Source organism: Rana temporaria, chromosome 3 (genome assembly GCF_905171775.1).
Source record: "Rana temporaria chromosome 3, aRanTem1.1, whole genome shotgun sequence".
NCBI lineage: Eukaryota > Metazoa > Chordata > Amphibia > Anura > Ranidae > Rana > Rana temporaria.
Window position 1 is genome coordinate 99,952,571 of NC_053491.1, and position 18,885 is coordinate 99,971,455.

Genomic DNA, 18,885 nt, shown 5'->3' on the forward strand with positions numbered 1-18,885 from the left:
GAAAAGAGGAATGTCTGCAGGTAAAGGATGCTTATTATGAAAAAATGTTTTTTCCTTTACAACCCCTTTAATGCATAGAATGCATTAAGATAAAAAACCTTCTGACTCTACAATCCCTTTAAAAATAAACATGACCTTTGCCCATGAGGGAAAAAAGAAAAAAAAAGTTAAAGGAGAAGTATAGCCAAAGCTTTTTTAGCTATAATTCTCCTGGGGATCACAGGTATTCCGTTTCGTTCTGCAATCTGATGACCCAGCTAAAGCCCGCTGTCGACTGACGTCACAGAGCCCGTCTAGGCTCTAAAAACCCTGGACTGACACCTGGCTCAGCCTCTCAGCAATCAGCTGAGAGGCTAATCCAGCCCCTCCCTCCACTCAGCAGTGCAGTGCTCCAGTGAGCGCTGGAAGGCAGAGCAGAGAGCTGGAGCCTGACAGTCTTGGCTCTCTGCTCAGAGTGGAGGAGGAGAACTGAGCGATCAGCGGTGTTTGATTGCTCAATTCTACTACAGAGCCAGCAGGGGACAGATGGTGCGTATTTTTTTTTTTTTTTAGAAAGCCATACTTCTTTTAATAAGAGCTTTTTCCCCAGCTGCACCTACTCAAATTCCTTTTTCTTCCCTGGTTATTTGAGCAGCTGCCGATAGAGAAGAGTCACTTTGGAGCTTCCCCAGGGCTGAAGGCTAATTTCCCACACCTATGTGACAGTGCTGGGTGCCAAGCACCAGCACAGTCCCATGAAAGTTATGGTAGTGAGTCACATGCTCCTCATTGGCCAGTGCCGAATCGCAAAAAGTGGCCTGGTCTTTGACCACTAAAATGGTCCGGGGCTGAAGCAGTTAAGGACTGGCAATTTTCTGTTCCTTTTGAAAGTGATACAAAAGTTGTAGGTTGCATACAGGAGTGACCCCAACTCCACTGTAGACACTGATCACAGTTCCACTGACCTCAGAAACTACCAGCCTACCTGGCTGCTTCTTCATTGGCCCACCTGGCTGCTACTGAAGATTTCCCAGAGCAAAGGTAAAGGAAAGATTTAAGCCCAATACTGTCTTCCAAAAAGGCTTGCTATATGTGACAGTCTTTCCATTTGTAAGTTCCTGGCCATGCCAAAGTACTCACACTGTACTCTTTGCTCTCGCTGCTTCCTAGGCAAGATTCCTTCCAAAATGTGATGCTACCAGAATCCTCCCAGGCCAGCCCAAGCCTGAGGCAGACCCCCCTTGGTAGGGTTTCTCCTCAAGGGCCACCAACAGTCTCACCAGCACTCCATCTTCCACCTGACTCCCAGCCAGCATAAATCATCCATATTTAAGGGTTGGCTTGGCAACCATGTCAGGCCCATTGCCTGGGGATTGGCCAAACTCCCTTAAGAATTCAGATACACCCTCCTTGCCTTCGCCCTCCAGTTTCCAGAAAGTTCTCCAACCTTCCAGAACTGTGTGAAGGCACCAGAGACCTGCCTGTGTGAGTCGTGAAGCCCTGAACTGCAGTACACTTTTGACCCAAATTCAAAAACTAATTTTTCCATGAGCCAAAAACATAGATTTGCCTGCACTGCCACTAATAGCACACTAGAGGGTGCTACACTAACAATACAATTGCTCCCCTTTGGTCTGTTAAATATACTACCATTGAAAGCATTTTGTTATATCTGTTTGACAAATGCAAGAAATCTAGCCAGAAATCCTGTGAGCTGGCAACTTCCTGTACTATCTGCCATATTAAGCACAATCAGCACACCACCATTCACAAAATACATACACCTTTTTGATTTTAATAGTTAATTTTCTTTCTTTTAAAGTTACAGAGTTGAAGATGAAGACTCTGTTGGCTCATGGTGAATTTATACGTTGTATGCCCATAAATACCCGGGTAATAATAGCACAACATGTAGAACAGGTGTCTCCAAACATTCTAAACAAAGGGCCGGTTTATTGTCCTTCAGACTCTTGGAGGGCCGGACTTTGGCCAGCAGGGGTGAAAATGTTCCTGGCATCAGTGGGACTAAACATCTGGTATTAGGGGGAGGAATAGTGCCCCATCGTTGGTATCATAGGGAGGAATAATACCCCATTAGTGGTGTCAGTGGGAGAAATGGTACTCCATTGTCGGTGTCAAATGGCAGAATAGTGTCTCGTATCAGTGGGAGGGATAGTGCCTCAAGGGCCGGATAAAGGCAAGCAAAAGGCCGCATCCGGCCCTCGGGCCGCAGTTTGGAGACCACTGATGTAGAATATTGATGGGTTTGGATTATTCCACATTTATAAAGGCAGTACTAGTATCTGCTGTACAAGGAGAAGATTAAAACTGATGTTTACCTGCAAGATTTTCTCCAGCTGTTTTTGATTTTCAACCACAATGATATTTGCTCTGCAGTCACTGGCAACATAGAAGCATGCTTCAGGCGAATTGGTCGCATAAATCCCGGTCGCAATTCCCCTAAAGTTTTTTGCAAACATAACATTTTAAACTTTTCTGCAGCATTGGTTGGCAGAAAATTTTCATACAAATTTTCATTTAAATAAAAATGTTCAATAAATCCAAAAGATAAATGTGGCAGGGAAGAGTTATACAATACTGTGCTCACCAGTGTTATAGGAAAGAAATCAAACATACGACATAGTCAGTGCTGGGTTTAGAAATACATGACACACCGAGAGCATGGTCCAGGAGTACATACTGCACAGAATGCAGGGAACAGGAGTAAGTAATGCACAGAATGCAGGTAACATGAGTATGCAATTCACAGAATGCAGGGAACAGGAGTAAGTAATGCACAGAAAGCAGGGAACAGGAGTGTGTACTACATATTGAGTCAGGAGTACAAAACAAAAATAGTACAGGAGTCAGGGGTGTAGGGGTAAAGAGAGGGCAAAATTCCCCCGCCTCCGCAAGCCATACTATCCCCCACATTACCCTCCAAACAAAAAAAAAATTCCAACACTAATTTGCATGCTCACCCCCCCCCCCCAGTACAAACCCTCTCTCCTCTCCCATAAAAAATCCTCCAATGCAAATCCACCCTCCCAACATAAAGTTCCTCCTCACAGCCCAAATCCTCGAGCCCCAGTTCCCCTTCTCCAAATCCCCCAGCACAAATTCTCCAATCCCCCTTCCCAGCACAACAAATCCCCCCAAATGTCATCTCCCAGAAAAAATCCTCCTCCTCCCAGCATAAATCCTTTCTCTAATTCTAGCACAAATCATCACCCCCTAATCTCCCTTTCTAACAAAGTTCTTCTTCACCCCCCAAATTTCCCCTCCCAGCACACATACACCACCCCCAAATCCCCTCTCAGCACAAATCTTCCCCCACTTCTAGCACAAAGCCAGCCCACCCCTCCATCCCCAAACAAACACTTCTTTCCCCCCTGAAAAACCCTCCAGGACAAATCCTTCCAAATATCCCTCCCAGCAAAAATCCTCTCCCTACTACTAGCACAGATCTTCTCCCTCGAATCCCCCCTTCCAGCTCAACTCTTCCCTGCCCCCCCATCCTGAGTCAAATTCTTCCCCCATCCTCTCCAGGACAAATCCTCTTTCCCCCAAATTCCCCATGCCAGCACAAGCTGTGGAAAACCCACCTTCCATGCTAGTTTTCTACACCGCATTCAAAACGCACTGCATTTGCAATCTGCAATGGTTTTCAATGTTAATTTAAAACCCCAAACGTAAGTCACAATGTAGTGAGTTTGTCTGCAACGGATTGCATGGTACAGTAATCCCATGTGACCAAACTGCTGTGCATTTTTTAAAGTAGTGCGTGTACTACTTTTGGTGCAGTCTGGTGCAATTTCAGCTCATTCAAATGGATTGCATATGCACCTGGATTGCATATGAATTGCACAGGAACGTACAGCATGTTCCTGTGTGGTTCATGGTGTGAATCAGCCCTGAGTCCTGGAGCCAAGAGACGGAAAATGTTCCACTGAATTTCAGGGGGGCACTAGCTTGGGCACCTGGGGCAATTTCCACTCATCTATTGCAGGGTGCCTGGGGTAGGCAACACAATTGCCTCCTCTGCCAACATTTTTGATTTGGGGTGGTGAAGAGGATATTAATGCGAGGGACACTTTGGGGGGCATATCCAACCCCCCCTTCTAGCACAAGCTCTCCCCTCTCCCTTAGTGCCCCCTTGCTTACATAACCACCTCCCACCCCAAAATCACTGAGCAGGCTTTCATAAGAGTTCATTTCTGATACAATACAGTATGTATGAGTATATAAGAAGAGATGGGGAGTCGGATCTCGGTGTGTAGTACCTAGCCTGCACACATACAGGAAATAGCATGACTTACAGGGTGCTGACTGTGTGTACATGTAATGGGATGTCCTGGCTCCAGCACTGGCCTCCTCTGTGCTGATCACACACTGACTGCTGCCACCTGTCTGTGCACACAGCGAGACGTGTCTCTATTGAGACCAGGGGACTCAACACTTCACTGCACACACCAATCATCGGGACTCAAGTACAGGGGCATTCCACCACCGTGATGTGCCAATGGGACCCCACAAGCTGCGGGAAGATAAAAGTTGTACCCGCGATAGTGCGCTCCTGCTGGGCAAGTCTCTGGTGCTAAGTGCCTGAGCTTGTTCCTGCACTTGGCTCCGCTCCAGGACTCGTCGGGACTCCGGGACTGACATCAAATGCTGGGATGGTCCCGGCAAATCCGGGACGGGTGGGAGGTATGCATATGCATAGAAGACTGCGGTTTTTGCACTGAGAATGTAGTTACTATTAGATTGTAAGCTCTTACGAGCAGGGATCTCTTAACCCTCTTGTATTTTATTGTAACTGTACTTTCTCCCTTTATATTGTAAAGCACTGCGCAAACTGTTGGCGCTATATAAATCCTGTATAATAATAATATTAATAAGAATACTCACTGCATTCTCACAGCACAGTGAACAAGCTGTCAAAGACAGTGCCCGGTTTATGACAATGATCGGGAGCCAGTAGGGATGGGCCGAACACCCCCCGCTTTGGTTCGCACCAGAACACCTCAAACAGGCAAAAAGTTCTACAAACATGCGGACCCTATCAAAGTCTATGGGACAAAAACATGGCAAATCAAAAGTCCTAATTTTAAAGGCTTATTTGCAAGTTATTGTCAAAAAAAGTTTATGGAGACCCGGGTACTACCCTAGGGGACATGTATCAGTGAAATAAATTTTTTGAAAACAATCGTTTTTAATGGAGCGTGATTTCAAGGATGCCTAAAGTGAAACAATAAAAATGAAATATTCCATTAAATATAGTGCCTGGGGGTCACCTTAGCGCTTGCCTGTAACGCGGGGCATCTGTACAATGTATAGAACAGCAAAAAATGTCATGTAAACTTGCTTGCAGCTGTAATGTATTGCCAGCCCCTGGCAATATAGATGTAAAAAAAAAACAGCGTGCTGTCCCCCTCACCAGTCCATACCAGGACCACGGCAAAATAAAGAAAAATTGGCGTGCCCCCCCCCCCCAAATTCATTCCAGAGCTCTCAAAGCACCCTCCACATGTTGAGGGCTAGCGGCCTGGTATGGTTTCAGGAGGGGGGGGCGCTCGCTCACCTCCCCCTTTCCTGACCTGCCAGGCTGCTTTCTCGAATAAGGATCTGGTATGGATTTGGGGGGGGGCCTCATGTCAATTTTAATTTTGGCATAAGTTCCCCTTTAAATCAATACCAGACCCTAAGGACCTAATATGGATAATGCCATTTTTTTCTCAATTATGTCATAGGGTTTCCCTAGCCATGTCAATACACTGTAGTATATACACTGCACTGTATTATATACACTACACTGACTGCACTGTATTATATATTCTACACTGCGATTATATACACTACACTGACTGCACGCTCAATCCACTAACTAACCTGCCTAATCTCCATTCATAAACACTGTACACAGCTGCCGTGTAAGCAGTCTTATATAGTGTGGGCTGTGGATTTAGCCCCTGACCCATGATTGGCCAAAGGCACCCTGCCTTTGGCCAATCATGGCTCTCACAGCACATTGCACTGTGGTTGGCCAAAGCATACAGGTAAGGTACATGCTTTGGCCAATCAGCAGCCTTCAATGCACTGCGGCCCTGCAGTGCAATATGGGTCGCATCGCGGCAGGCGAACTTCCCTCGGGTGCCCCATTTTTCGGTTTGTTCTACAAACAAACTAACACCTGATGTTCGAGTTGAACTTATGTTTCAACTCAAAAATCAGGGCCCATCTCTAGGAGCTGGCAGGACTGGTTCCCAATCATGTAACCATTGTGACAGCCAATTACAGTGCTCACATGATCAGCCATTCCTTCACATCCCCCAAGGATAAAGACCCTGTTAATGGGATAGGTAGAAGTTAATAGGTATGCCCTGGTATTTTGTGGAGTGCTAACTCGTATACCAAATGCTAGTTCTATAGAAACAAACCTGCCCCTATTTCCTGAAACAAGTATGCAGTACAAAGGCATGGCTGCCAACTATAAACCGTGTAGAACAGGGGTGTCCAAACTTTTTTCAAAGAGGGCCAGATTTGATTAAGTGAACATGCGTGAGGGCCGACTATTTTGCCTGACATTCTTTGAACCATTAAAATTCTGCCTAAGTGAGTTCGTTTGAGAACTAATACACTGCCCAACAAGAATTCTCTTGCCTTTGTGGCTGTGTGTGGTGAAGGGATGAGCTTGGGCGTGTTATTTGGATATACTGTATATATTTTATTTGTGGCCCCAGCGAATCCCAGAGCGCTGCTTAGGACTAAGGATGAGCTTGGGCGTGTTATTTGGATATACCGTATTTATCGGTGTATAACATGTACAGGCTTACCATTGCCATGAATGCAGCCTCACCATTGCCATGAATGCAGCCTTACAATTGCCATGAATGCAGCCTTACCATTGCAACCAATGCAGCCTTACCATTGCAACCTCACCATTGCAACCAATGCAGCCTCACATGTGCCATAAATGCAGCCTCACATGTGCCATAAATGCAGCCTTACCATTGCCATCAGTGCAGCCTGAACGATGCCCATCTGCAGCCTCGGAGAGCAGAGGGAGGGGGCGAGACGAGTGCCAACAGATTACAAACAGGAGAATGCCTTTTTTACCCTGTGGTCTCTTTAATACAAAGTCCTGCCTCCTATGATAGACAGAACAGTAGTCCAATGGCATCCCAGGAGACGGGACTTCCAATAGAGACGCTGCTGAGTAAACAGGAGATTCTCTTCATGTAATCTGACGGCGCTCGTCCTGCCCCCTCCCTGTCCCCTCCAAGGCAGCGCCAATTAATACAGTATATATCTTTTGTGGCCCCTGGGGGCCACAAACAATATATATATCCAAATCCCCAGGGGGGCCATATTAAATCCACATGGGGGCCGCATTTGGCCCCCGGGCCTGACTTTGGACATGCCTGGTGTAGAATATTGACATAGAATATATAGCAGAACAGAAAGTTATGTTCAATGATAAGCGTACAATGACTAGTACTGGAGAAAAAAAAAATACACAGCAAAATAAATAATCAAGAAACGCACACAAACATTTTTTTGTTTTTTCTTTTTCTACTTATTTGTTGTTTTTCGGATTTCTCTGTTTTGTCTCTAGGGCAGCATACTGTAAACTCTATCTATAGTCCTGATAACAAGACAGACAACATTCCATAAATGCCATGCCTTTAAAATTCATATTTGTTATAGATCAGTGACTCAGTTACTGGACTCAAAAGTCCAGAGGCCATTGATTCACCATGAGAGCCGGGTGACTAACATTTTTAGAAGGAGAGTGGCTGTCTCCTTATTTTCTCACTAAAGTTTCCCTTGACATTATACATAATCTGCTTATGATAAAGTTTGTTGCATGTTAGACAACAAAGGCAGAGTGCAGTACTCCTTTGGGTCACAGCAACAAAAGTGTGAGACCGGTGCTAATGAAAAGTGTAATAAACAAAACTCACAATATAATATTTAAGAAATGAAATTAAAGCAGAACTCTCTCAATCAACAATGACTATTTGTTATCTTTATGCTGCTAGCATTAGTAAATGGATAGGAAAGTATAACATATTTAAGTTTTTTTTTTATATTTCTACAGTTACTGATTTTCATGCCTAGGCATGGTGTTATACCTCCAAGGAGTCTTTATGAGGGGAGGAGTGTTTTTTCCAGCTAAGCACACTCTCCTGCCTGCACGCCTCAGCTAAAAAGACAGATGGGGCAGATCCACAGAGAGAGTACGCCGGCGTATCTACTGATACGCCGGCGTACTTTCAAATTTCCTGCGTCGTATTGTTGTTTTGAATCCTCAAAACAAGATACGACGGCATCTGGGTTAGATCCGACAGGCGCAAGTCTTCGTATGCCTTCGGATCCAAGATGCAATTCTTCGGCGTCCGCTGGGTGGCGTTCCCTTTGTTTTCCGCGTTGAGTATGCAAATTAGCTATTTCCGACGATCCACGAGCGGCCGGCGCATTCCTTTACGTCGTCTCTAGTCGGCTTTTTTCGGCGTATAGTTAAAGCTGCTATTTCGTGGCGTACTCAATGTTAAGTATGGCAGTCGTTCCCGCGTATAATTTTAATTTTTTATTTTTTTTGCGTAAGCCGTTCGTGAATCGGGATGGACGTAATTTACGTCTAGGTCAAAACCAATGACGTCCTTGCGACGTCATTTAGCGCAATGCACGGCGAGAAATTTAGGGACGGCGCATGCGCAGTTCGTTTGGCGCGGGGACGCGCTTCATTTAAATGAAACACGCCCCCTACCCACCCAATTTGAATTCTGCGCCGTTACGCCGCTTGAGATACACTACGACGCCGTAACTTACGGCGCAAAATCTTTATGGATTCAAACCAAAGCCAGGTAAGGTACGGCGGCGTGGCGTATCTCAGATACGATGCACCGGGGCAGATCTTTGTGGATCTGCACCAGATGGATTCTAGGAAGTAAAATACATGAATCATCTGTCTTTACTCAAGATGGCCACAGCCAGAAGTGCTGGGGGTGTTTTTCAAAGTGATGCCTCAAAAAAATAAAGCACGGAGACATGGATGGATGGGTGAGCTTACTTTGAATATTAAAAATGTATTAAATAGCATTTTTGGTTTGTGGTGCTCAGATACAGTGTAGTTCAGCTTTAAATTGTAAGAATACTGCTACTTAAAAGTGTAATAAACAGATAAAACTCCCAATATTAAATAAATTGATAAATAAAACTCTACTCGACATAAAACATGCTAAATGTAGTGCAAATTTTGCTCCCAAAGTGCTAATACTGCTGTGTGTGAACAACCAGCCCATGTATTCACATTCCATATGTGCTCAAATGCCACATAAATTGTTCCAATCTTCCTCCAGTGATGTACATTTCACCGTGTGATCCTGAAAAAATGCACACCAAAAACCCAGCGACCTTTTATTTAGCTCATAAAATTACCCCCCCCCCCAAAAATTGTAGCCCCCCCCCACCCCCCATATATGTATCAGGGGCACGATGAATGAAAACATAGATTGCGATACACGTTACATATCTCTACGCACGGTAGAGTGAGAGCAATATTTCTAGCACCAGACCTCCTCCATAACACTAATGCCGCGTACACACGATCGGTCAAACCGATGAGAATGGTCTGGTGGACCGTCATCGGACCAAACGGACCAAACTGATCGTGTGTGGGCCCCATCGGTTATTTATCCATAGGTTAAAAAAAAGCAATCTTGTTTTAAATTTAACCGATGGATACCTAACCAATAGAAAAAAAACGATCGTTAGTAGGCACGTCCATCGGTTAAAAATCCACGCATGCTCAGAATCAAGTCGACGCATGCTTTGAAGCATTGAACTTCGTTTTTTTCAGTACGTCGTTGTGTTTTATGTCACCGCGTTCTGACACAATCGTTTTTTTAACTGATGGTGTGTAGGCACGACTGACCATCAGTCAGCTTCATCAGTTGACAAATGAAAACGGTCCATCAGACCGTTTTCATCAGATGGGCCGATTGTGTGTACAGGGCATAAAATGATGACCTATAGGGGGCTTTTAAAAAACAATGCAGGCATTGGGGGTGCCCATGCATGAAAACATGTGTGGATAAAATAGCAAAAACGGCTCTGGCTCTGGCAGCAAAAGGATTGTAAAAGCAAATGTTTTACTGATAATTTATGCAGCAACTTTTTTTCCAAAAAAAAATAAAAAAACTTGCCTATATGATCAGTAAAATGTTTACAGCCATGTGAATGTAGCCTTAACCCTTTCAGCCCGGAAGGTTTTACCCCCTTCATGACCAGGCCATTTTTTGCGATACGTCACTGCGTAACTTTAACTGACGCTGTACCCAAATAAAATGTATGTCCTTTTTTTCCCACAAGCTTTCTTTTGGTGGTATTTAAAGCGGAGGTTCACCCAAAAAACAAGTATATAACATTACATTCAGTATACCTCAAACATGTACAGTATGCCGTTGTTTTTTTTTTTCTAGGGGTGTACATACGGTATTATCGGTATTTTCCTCCTGGCTTCCGGGTACTTGCTCCCGCGGGACTGGGCGTTCCTGTGCAGTGCCACAATGTCATCTGGGACTTTGCCCATGTGATTGACGTGCCTGAGAAAAACTCCCACTGGCGGATAAGGCGCGTCACGACTTTCCGAAAGTAGCTGAACCGCGAGTCGGCTCTATATGGCTCCTGCGCACCGACTAGGAGCCGTGTAGAGCTGACTGCGCAGGCGCCGTATAGAGCCAACTCTCGGTTCGGCTACTTTTGGAAAGTCGTGACGCACCTTATCCGCCGGGGGGAGTTTTTCTCAGGCACGTCAATCATATGGGCTAAGTCCCAGATGACATTGCGGCACTGCACAGTAACGCCCACTCCCGCGGGAGCGAGTACCCGGGAGGAAAATACCAATAATACCGTATGTACACCCCCCCAAAAAAAACGGCATACTGTACATGTTTAAGGTATACTGAATGTAATGTTATATACTTGTTTTTTGGGTGAACCTCCACTTTAATCACCTCTGCGATTTTTTTTTTTTGCACCATAAACAAAAAAAGACAGTGGGGCAGATCCACGTACATCGGCGCATATATAGGCCGGCGTAGCGCATCTCATTTCCACTACACCGGCTCAACTTAGAGAGGCAAGTAACGTATCCTCAGAGTATTTACGCCCGACGTTGCGCCGGCGCAACGTAAATTCCGAGGCGTAATTGAAAGTAGGAAGGAAGTGGGCGTGTTCCATTGAAATGAGCCGTGACCCCATGCAAATGAAGGGCCGAACGGACGGCGCATGCGCCGTGACGCTGACTGTGTTCAGCGCCTCTCTGCGCATGCTCAGAACTAGGCCCGGCGTAATCAGTGAGATACGAACTAGGCCCGGCGTAATTAGTGACATACGCCCAGGGCATAAATACGCCCAGACATGCGCCCGTCCAGTGCAAAAGTACATCCTCTTGTTTCCCCCCCCTGAAGCAAGGTACTTTTGTTCTTTTCTGTGCATCTGATTGTGTTTGAGCCATGTCTGCTCCAGCAGCATGAAAGAGGTGTAAGCTTAATTTTTCCCCACAGGAGAACGCGGTCATTATCAGGGCCATGGCCCAGTATGATAGGTATCTCCATGGGGAAGAGAGTGCCAATACCACCCAGGCCAAGAAGAGGGAGATCCTGGCGCAGATTGCTGATGATGTTAATGCTTTGGGGAGTGAGGGCAGGAGCCCCAATGACATTTTGAAAAAAATTAACGATCTGCGTCGCCTGGTGAAAGGTAAGCTGGCCAGGATGACCACTCATGCCAGGGGCACTGGAGGGGGACCAGCAACTACTGAGACGCTCACTGCTGAGGAGCAGGTGGTTGCCCAGTGCCTCCACAGGCATCAAGTGGAGGGCTTTGACTCCATTGCGGATGCCTTGAGGACAGGTAAGTGTGTTTTATTTTCTACCTGGTGTGTAGTATGTGTGGGGGTGGAAGGGAACATGTGACAAGTGTGTGGATGCTCCAACATGTGAATGTATTGTGTCATCCACAGAAGTGCAGGAGGGTTCTGGGCCATCTGGCCAGTCCACATCATCCCCCGGACATCAGGCTAGCCAGGAGTCCTCTGTGGAAGGGAGTGGCCGCACCTCTCCTCAGGAGGTGGTTGAGGAGGAGGAAGTGATGAGTGGGAATGAGGTGAGGCTCCATTTGGAGGAGTCTTCACCTGTGGCTGGCACTAGTCAGCTCTCCATCAGGGGTAGCCCCTCCCGCTCCTCCCCCAACAGGGCTCCCCCCCCAAGGGTCTCCCCTTCTCCCAGGCCCCAAGCCACTTCAGGACCCAGGAAGGTGGCTAGGAAGACAAGGGGGTGTCAGATGTTATCCCTGACCACCTCAGGAGGGACCAGGCCCGCCAGACCCGCCATCTGGGTGAGTTTGCCCAGAGTATGGACCACATGGCCCAAAACATGGCCTCCATGAAGGAAGCTGTGGAGGAGTTGGGCTGCAATTCCTTAGCTGTGGTCACCTGCCTGGCTTATCTGCAGGCCACCACAGCAGGCCTGGGTGAGGAGTTCCACGCCCTGACAGAGGCTGTCAGGGACAACAGGCAGCGGAGTTGTCATTCGATGGGAACCTTTGTCTGCTATTTTTTTGGGTCAGCAGCCGGTGTTCACTTTAAATGACGCTTTGATCTACACAGGGGGACATTTGATTATATACACTAAACTGTTTTTTTGGGTGAATGAGTAGGGGTAATATGTGCCGCCGACTCCTTAACAAAAACCTTTCAGCTTCTAAACACTCAAAAAAATTACAAAAAATTGTAGATATAAGCACTATAATTGCTTTTTATCTAGCATTTTTATTTTTTTATTTTTGAGCATCTAGTGTGCATGGAGCCTTAACAATTTTGATCCATAAAAAACAAGTAAGCTTTGCTCCCCAACACCTCTCATTCATTTCTTTATCGTTACATCACGGGACACAGAGCGGCATTCATTACTATATGGGTTATATGGAGTACCTTCAGGTGATGGACACTGGCAATCTCAAACAGGAAATGCCCCTCCCTATATAACCCCCTCCCATAGGAGGAGTACCTCAGTTTTTACGCCAGTGTCTTAGGTGTTGGTCATGGTTTAGCTTGCCTCCGCATCCTTGGGATTAGGTGAGCTAACCGGTTCTGTCCAAAGGCCTCAGCGCTAAAGTGGTCAGTAACCGGACCCCAAACCCTTGGGGTATAGCCCATAATGCTTTTCTTTTTAGAGAGCTGGACCCTGGGCCCAGAACTTAGAAACCTTTGGGGGCCTAATGTTTCTGTTGCCAGGGTGCTATATGGGCCCAGGACAGTGGATCCTTCATAGGAACCCAGGGTCTGAAGGTCTAGACATCCCCACGGAGATGGGGGAAGATTGGGCCTCTTGCTTGGCAAAGTCCTGCGGCATGGAGCAGGTAAGTGAGGGGAAAACTTGCGGAACTTGGTTCTTAGCAGGTTTTTTCTGGGGGGTCACAGGGGACATGCCTAAAGTTATGCGCTGCATCTGGCAAACTAGTCACATATCTTAATGATAGGATGGCTCTATGTGTATTATTCCCCATAAGAAGTGACCTCCCTTGTAGTGTTGGAAAAGCATTGAGTGGGGCCTGTGTGATATAATGTGTATGTGTGTGTCAGAGAGCTGTGCTTACCTGCAAGCCTCCAGGCGATGCTCCATCAGTCTTCCTCCTCAGAGCCTGCAAAGCAGGCAAAACGCTGACCTCCTCATGGTTCCAGGATGGAGCAGAGAGGCTCCCTTCCCCCCAACCCCCCCCCCCCTGTCGGCGGGCGCGCGCGCGCGTCCCCGTGTTATAGGCGCAATTCGCGCCGTTTAGCTGAGGGGGGAAGGGCGGGTCAGTGGCTTAAGGAAGGGGCGGCCCTTCCTTTTTCGTTCCAACAGCTCATTCTAACATTGGAACTGAGGAGGAAAAGACCAGAAAGGCAGCACGGGGCGCCGAGGACACACAGTGGCCAGAAAGGATATTGCAGTCTTCAGAAGACTGTTTTCAAGCCTAGAAATAGGCTGTTTCTTTTCCATCTCATAGTTTTTCTTTGCAATACTACTCAGGGGGACAGAATGCTTTTTCTTTCCTGGATTTGAAACAAAAAACGAAAAAAAAAAAAAAGTCATCTAGATTGATTGATTGATTGATTGATTTTAATATTTCTTTACAGCGCCACATACACCCTGAAGGGTGTGTCTAAGCGCTGGAAGGAGGTCCGCTGGTCTATTCTGGACCAAAAAGCAATCCAAGAGAAAAAAGAAAAAAGACTTCGTAGACGAACTGATGGCTCGTGTACATAAAAGAAAGAGAAACCATATAAAATATCAACAATAAAAACAAACGGTAGCAAGGGGGTTTGGAGTGAGGGGGACATAGGGTGAGGGGAGGAGGGGCCAGGTCAGTTTAATAGGCGTGGTCAATTAAACTTGCCCCAAAGAGGAAGGTTTTCAGAGCCTTTCTGAAGGTAATAAGAACAGTGGACTTCCTCAAAGGCAACGGGAGAAGGTTCCAAAGCGAGGCGGCTCTGGCTCTGAAGGATCGGCCACCGAACGAAATCAACCTTACTAGAGGGATGACAGCAAAGTCCTGATCGGCCGATCTCAGTGCCCTGGGGGGGTGGTAATGTATGGCCATGTTATTAATGAACAGTGGGCCATGTTGTTTGAAGGCCCTGAACATAACACACAAAGCCTTGAATTCGATCCTCCTTGCGCATGGGAGCCAATGAAGTAGTCTGAGAACGGGTGATATATGGTCCCATCTTGAGGTCCCCGTAATCAACCTAGCTGCCTGGTTCTGCACCAGCTGCAGCTTGGAGAGCCATTTAATAGGGAGTCCAAGGTATACCACATTGCAAAAGTCAAGGCGTGACATGACTAAGGCCTGTACTAGTGTATTTCTGTGTGTTTGGGAGAGCAGATGTTTTACCCGTCGCAGCATCCGAAGATAGTAAAGAGCATTCTTGGTACAGTTTCCATGAAAGTTTATTGTCAAATATGACACCCAGGTTTCTTACTTGGCTGGATGGAGTGGGGCACGGGCCCATTGATACGGGCCACTCTGCAAGCAGGTTTAAACTTTGTGTTGGACCTGTAATAAGTACCTCAGTTTTGGATACGTTCAGGGCCAAACGATTGTCCTTCATCCATGTCTGGATAGATGAGAGGCAACAGGAAAGAAGGTGGGCTGCCGTGGGGTTAAGAGCATCACTGGCCACAATTTGTATGTCATCAGCGTATACCTGAGTGGCCAATCCCCATGAAGAGATGATATCTACCACGGGCCTCACATAGCAATTAAACAGCCACGGTGAAATTGCCGAGCCCTGAGGGACCCCGCAGAGAAGAGGCACCCTCGCTGACCTAAATGAGCCCAATATTACTTGGAATGTTCTGCCTGTCAGGAAATTGCGTATCCAAGTAAGGGGTAGGCCTGTAATATAGAACTCGTCCTGCAGCCGAGCCAGGAGGATCTTGTGGCTGACAGTATCGAAAGCCGCGGAGAGGTCAAGCAGTACCAAGGCCGCCGACCCCCCCGCGTCTCTCGACTCCAGCAGCCTTTCTCTAGTGGCCAGGATGGATAGCTCGATCCCTCTTTTGGGCCTAAACCCCGATTGAGCATCGTGAAAGAGATTTTGTAATTCACAATGTGCTTGAAGTTGCATAAGAGCCTCATGTTCCACCAGCTTAGCCAGAAAGCATAGTCCTGAAATGGGGCGGTAGTTGGACATAACTTTGGCATCCAGCGTGCTTTTTTTCAAAATTGGTGTGACCAGGGCATGTTTCCAGTTATCTGGAAACTCTCCAGTTGTCAAAGAGAGGTTAACCATGATCAGAATCTCATCGATGACTGTGTTGATGTTATCCTTAAGCAACCATGCTGGGCACGTGTCATCGGCATAATAAGAGGGTTTTAGATGTTTAATGGAGCTGAAGAGCTGAGATTTCGTTACTGGCTGAAAGGAGCAAAAGGGAATGATGGGATTGGGCCGGTCGATCTTAATAGTGAGGTTTGCTGAGGGAACAAGGACTGGGGGACCTAGGCCAGCTTGGATGTCACAAACTTTTTTGACAAAGGCCTCAAGTAGATTGTCACATAGAGCTTGAGAATGGACAATTTGTTGGGAGGCCAGTGGTGGATTAAACAGCTCCTTACTGATTTTAAATAGTTCCGCTTGGCTATTGGCCGCTAATTCGATGCGGGATGCTAGGGCTATTCTCTTATGCTTCCTTACTAACTGGAAGTAAGCACGGGCCTGTATTCTATAGAGGATTTTATTAGCCTTAGTTTTGTTTTTTTGCCATTTCCTTTCTAGCTTCCGGCAGTTATTTTTGAAGGTGGCTAATTTGGGGGTGTACCAACGATTGGATTTGTAAATTTTTGGCCTAAAGTTCGATTGGGTGAAGGGTGCCACTATGTCCAGCGTGGCCTTAAGTTTACCATCAAAAGCATTGAGTTTCTCATTTAACTGCTTGATGCTTTCCTCGAAGTCGTCAGGTAAAGCCTCATAGCTGTCTTTCTCAAGAGGGTTTGTGTAGGATTCGAGGTTCGAATAAGTATTGTGGAATAAATCAGGTATGATTTTTTTCAAATTTCTGTACGGGAGGGAGGGTTGCATAAGGGCTCCTTTTGGTTTATCCGTGGTGTTTAGGGTAAGAATTTGAAATTGCACTAGGTAATGATCAGACCAGACCACTTGCTTGATTGTGGGAACGGTGGATTCTCCCACTACCGAGAATACTGCATCAAGCAGATGCCCCTTTTCATGTGTATGTTCCCTTACTATCTGTTGGAGGCCTAGGCTGTCCATGTCTGCTAAAATCTCTTGAGCTGATAGATCGAGAGGGTCCTCAAACCAAAGGTTGAAGTCACCCATGACAATTAATGAAGGGTATTTAGTAGCACAGTCGGTAATAAGGGTCATGAACTCGCTAATAAAATCTAGGGGAGAGGAAGCATTTTTTATCCCCCAAACAGGTGTTTGGGCAATTAACTATTTATAGTTCCAAGTACCAATAAGCTAGCAGGTGTACCTCGGTATTGTACCATGGCATCCGGGTCAGAGGGTACAAGAGGTGGGGATTCCCCCAGAGAGTCTGAGGTCTCGGACAAAGTTATGCCGCTGCTTTCCCCAGAAGGAGCCTTGGGACCATCGGGATCTGGGGCTGGAGCTGGCGCGGGTCAGTCCAACCCTAAGATAGTCACGGATGAGGTATTACTCACCTCTTTAAAAGAGATGGAGAAAAGAATGGGAAAAATGATAGCCACAGCTATGCGGGGCAGTAAACGGATTAGATCTCCGTCGCCCGAGCGCGGACCCTCAGAAGAGGAGGTCCTTTCCTCAGGGGAATTGGACGACCTCTTGGACAAGGACCAAGTGGGTTCAGGGATCGAAGATCCGGATACAGAGGAATCTGGAGCAGTCTCCCAAGGGGAGAGCTGGTGGATTCAAGCCTTAACGGACTTGGTCCATAGTGCATTCAACTTGCCAGTACCAGATCTCCAGGTATCGACGGTTTCAGCTTTGGGCTCACTGAGGGCGCCTCAAAGCAATGCAGTGTTTCCGATCCATCCTCTACTAGAGGGAGTTTTGTTCCCTGGAACAAGCCAGATAAGATCTTCTTACCACCTAAAAGATTCTCTGCCCTATATCCTATGGAGGATAAATTTTCCAAGAAATGGGCTACTCCTGCAGTGGACGCAGCCATCTCATGTGTTAACAAATCGTTAACATGCCCTGTAGAAAACATACAGGTGTTCAAGGATCCAGTTGATAAACGCTTGGAAGCACTACTTAAGAACTCCTTCACTACTGCAGGGGCAGTAGTACAGCCAGCTGTGGCTGCGATTGGGGTTGCTCAAGCATTATCGGATCAAATTAAGCAGATGCTTAAACTTATTCCTGCCCAGCAGGCAGAAGAATTTTCGGATGTCCCTAGGGCCATATGTTTTACGGTAGACGCAATTAGGGATTCTATCCAGCAAGCGTCACGTTTATCGTTATCCCTTATCCATATGAGAAGACTCTTATGGTTAAAGAGCTGGGAGGCCGAGCCCCCATGCAAGAAGCTCCTGGAGGGTTCCCCTTCCATGGAGGTCGACTCTTCGGAGAAGACCTAGATAAATACATTCAGACCATTTCAAACGGCAAAAGTACTCTCTTGCCAACTAAAAAGAAGTTTCAGGGGCCTGCGTTTAAACGACAGTACTCCCCTGGGCAGGGGCCCTCTAATGCCAAACAGTATCGACGGCCTCCTGCGAAAGCAAACTTCGGCTTCAACAGCAAGTCGCAAGGACAGGCTGCTAGAGGCAGAAAGCAGTGGTTTCGCAAACCAGCAAAACCAGCCCCCAAGTCGACCTTATGAAGGGGCGCCCCCACCCACGAAGGTGGGGGGAAGGCTGCGACTCTTTTCAGAGGTTCGGGAAGCCAGCATTCCCGACGAGTGGGTACGGTCTTCCGTGGCCACGGGCTACAAATTAGATTTCCTAAAGTTTCCTCCTCCTCATTTCCAGGAGTCGAGGATTCCAAACGATCCGGAGAAGGGAGCCACATTAATGTCGGCATTAAATCATCTACTTTCCCAGGAAGTAATAGTAGAGGTACCAGTCCTGGAACAGGGGCTGGGTTTCTACTCCAACCTATTCATCATCCCAAAGTCCAATGGAGATGTCAGGCCAATTTTGGACCTAAAGATGGTAAATGCATACCTAAAAGTCCGCTCATTTCGGATGGAATCCGTGCGGTCAGCAGCTGCCACACTCCAAAAGGATGACTTTATGGCGTCCATAGACATAAAGGATGCCTACCTTCATGTTTCAATTCGTGGCGCTTCCCTTCGGGTTGGCTACGGCCCCCCGGGTGTTCACGAAGGTCCTAGCTCCAATCCTAGC

The 18,885-nt window shown here is 46.8% G+C and overlaps 1 protein-coding gene across 1 annotated transcript in view; it reads right to left on the minus strand.

Annotated features, from left to right (window-relative positions):
• The window catches only part of ACSBG1 (acyl-CoA synthetase bubblegum family member 1), a 96,322-nt gene that overhangs the window by 40,639 nt on the left and 36,798 nt on the right, over positions 1–18,885 (minus strand). The window contains exon 6 of the mRNA XM_040343089.1: positions 2,319–2,439. Coding sequence (XP_040199023.1) covers positions 2,319–2,439 — 121 coding nt within the window. The remainder of the gene's footprint in view (positions 1–2,318; positions 2,440–18,885) is intronic.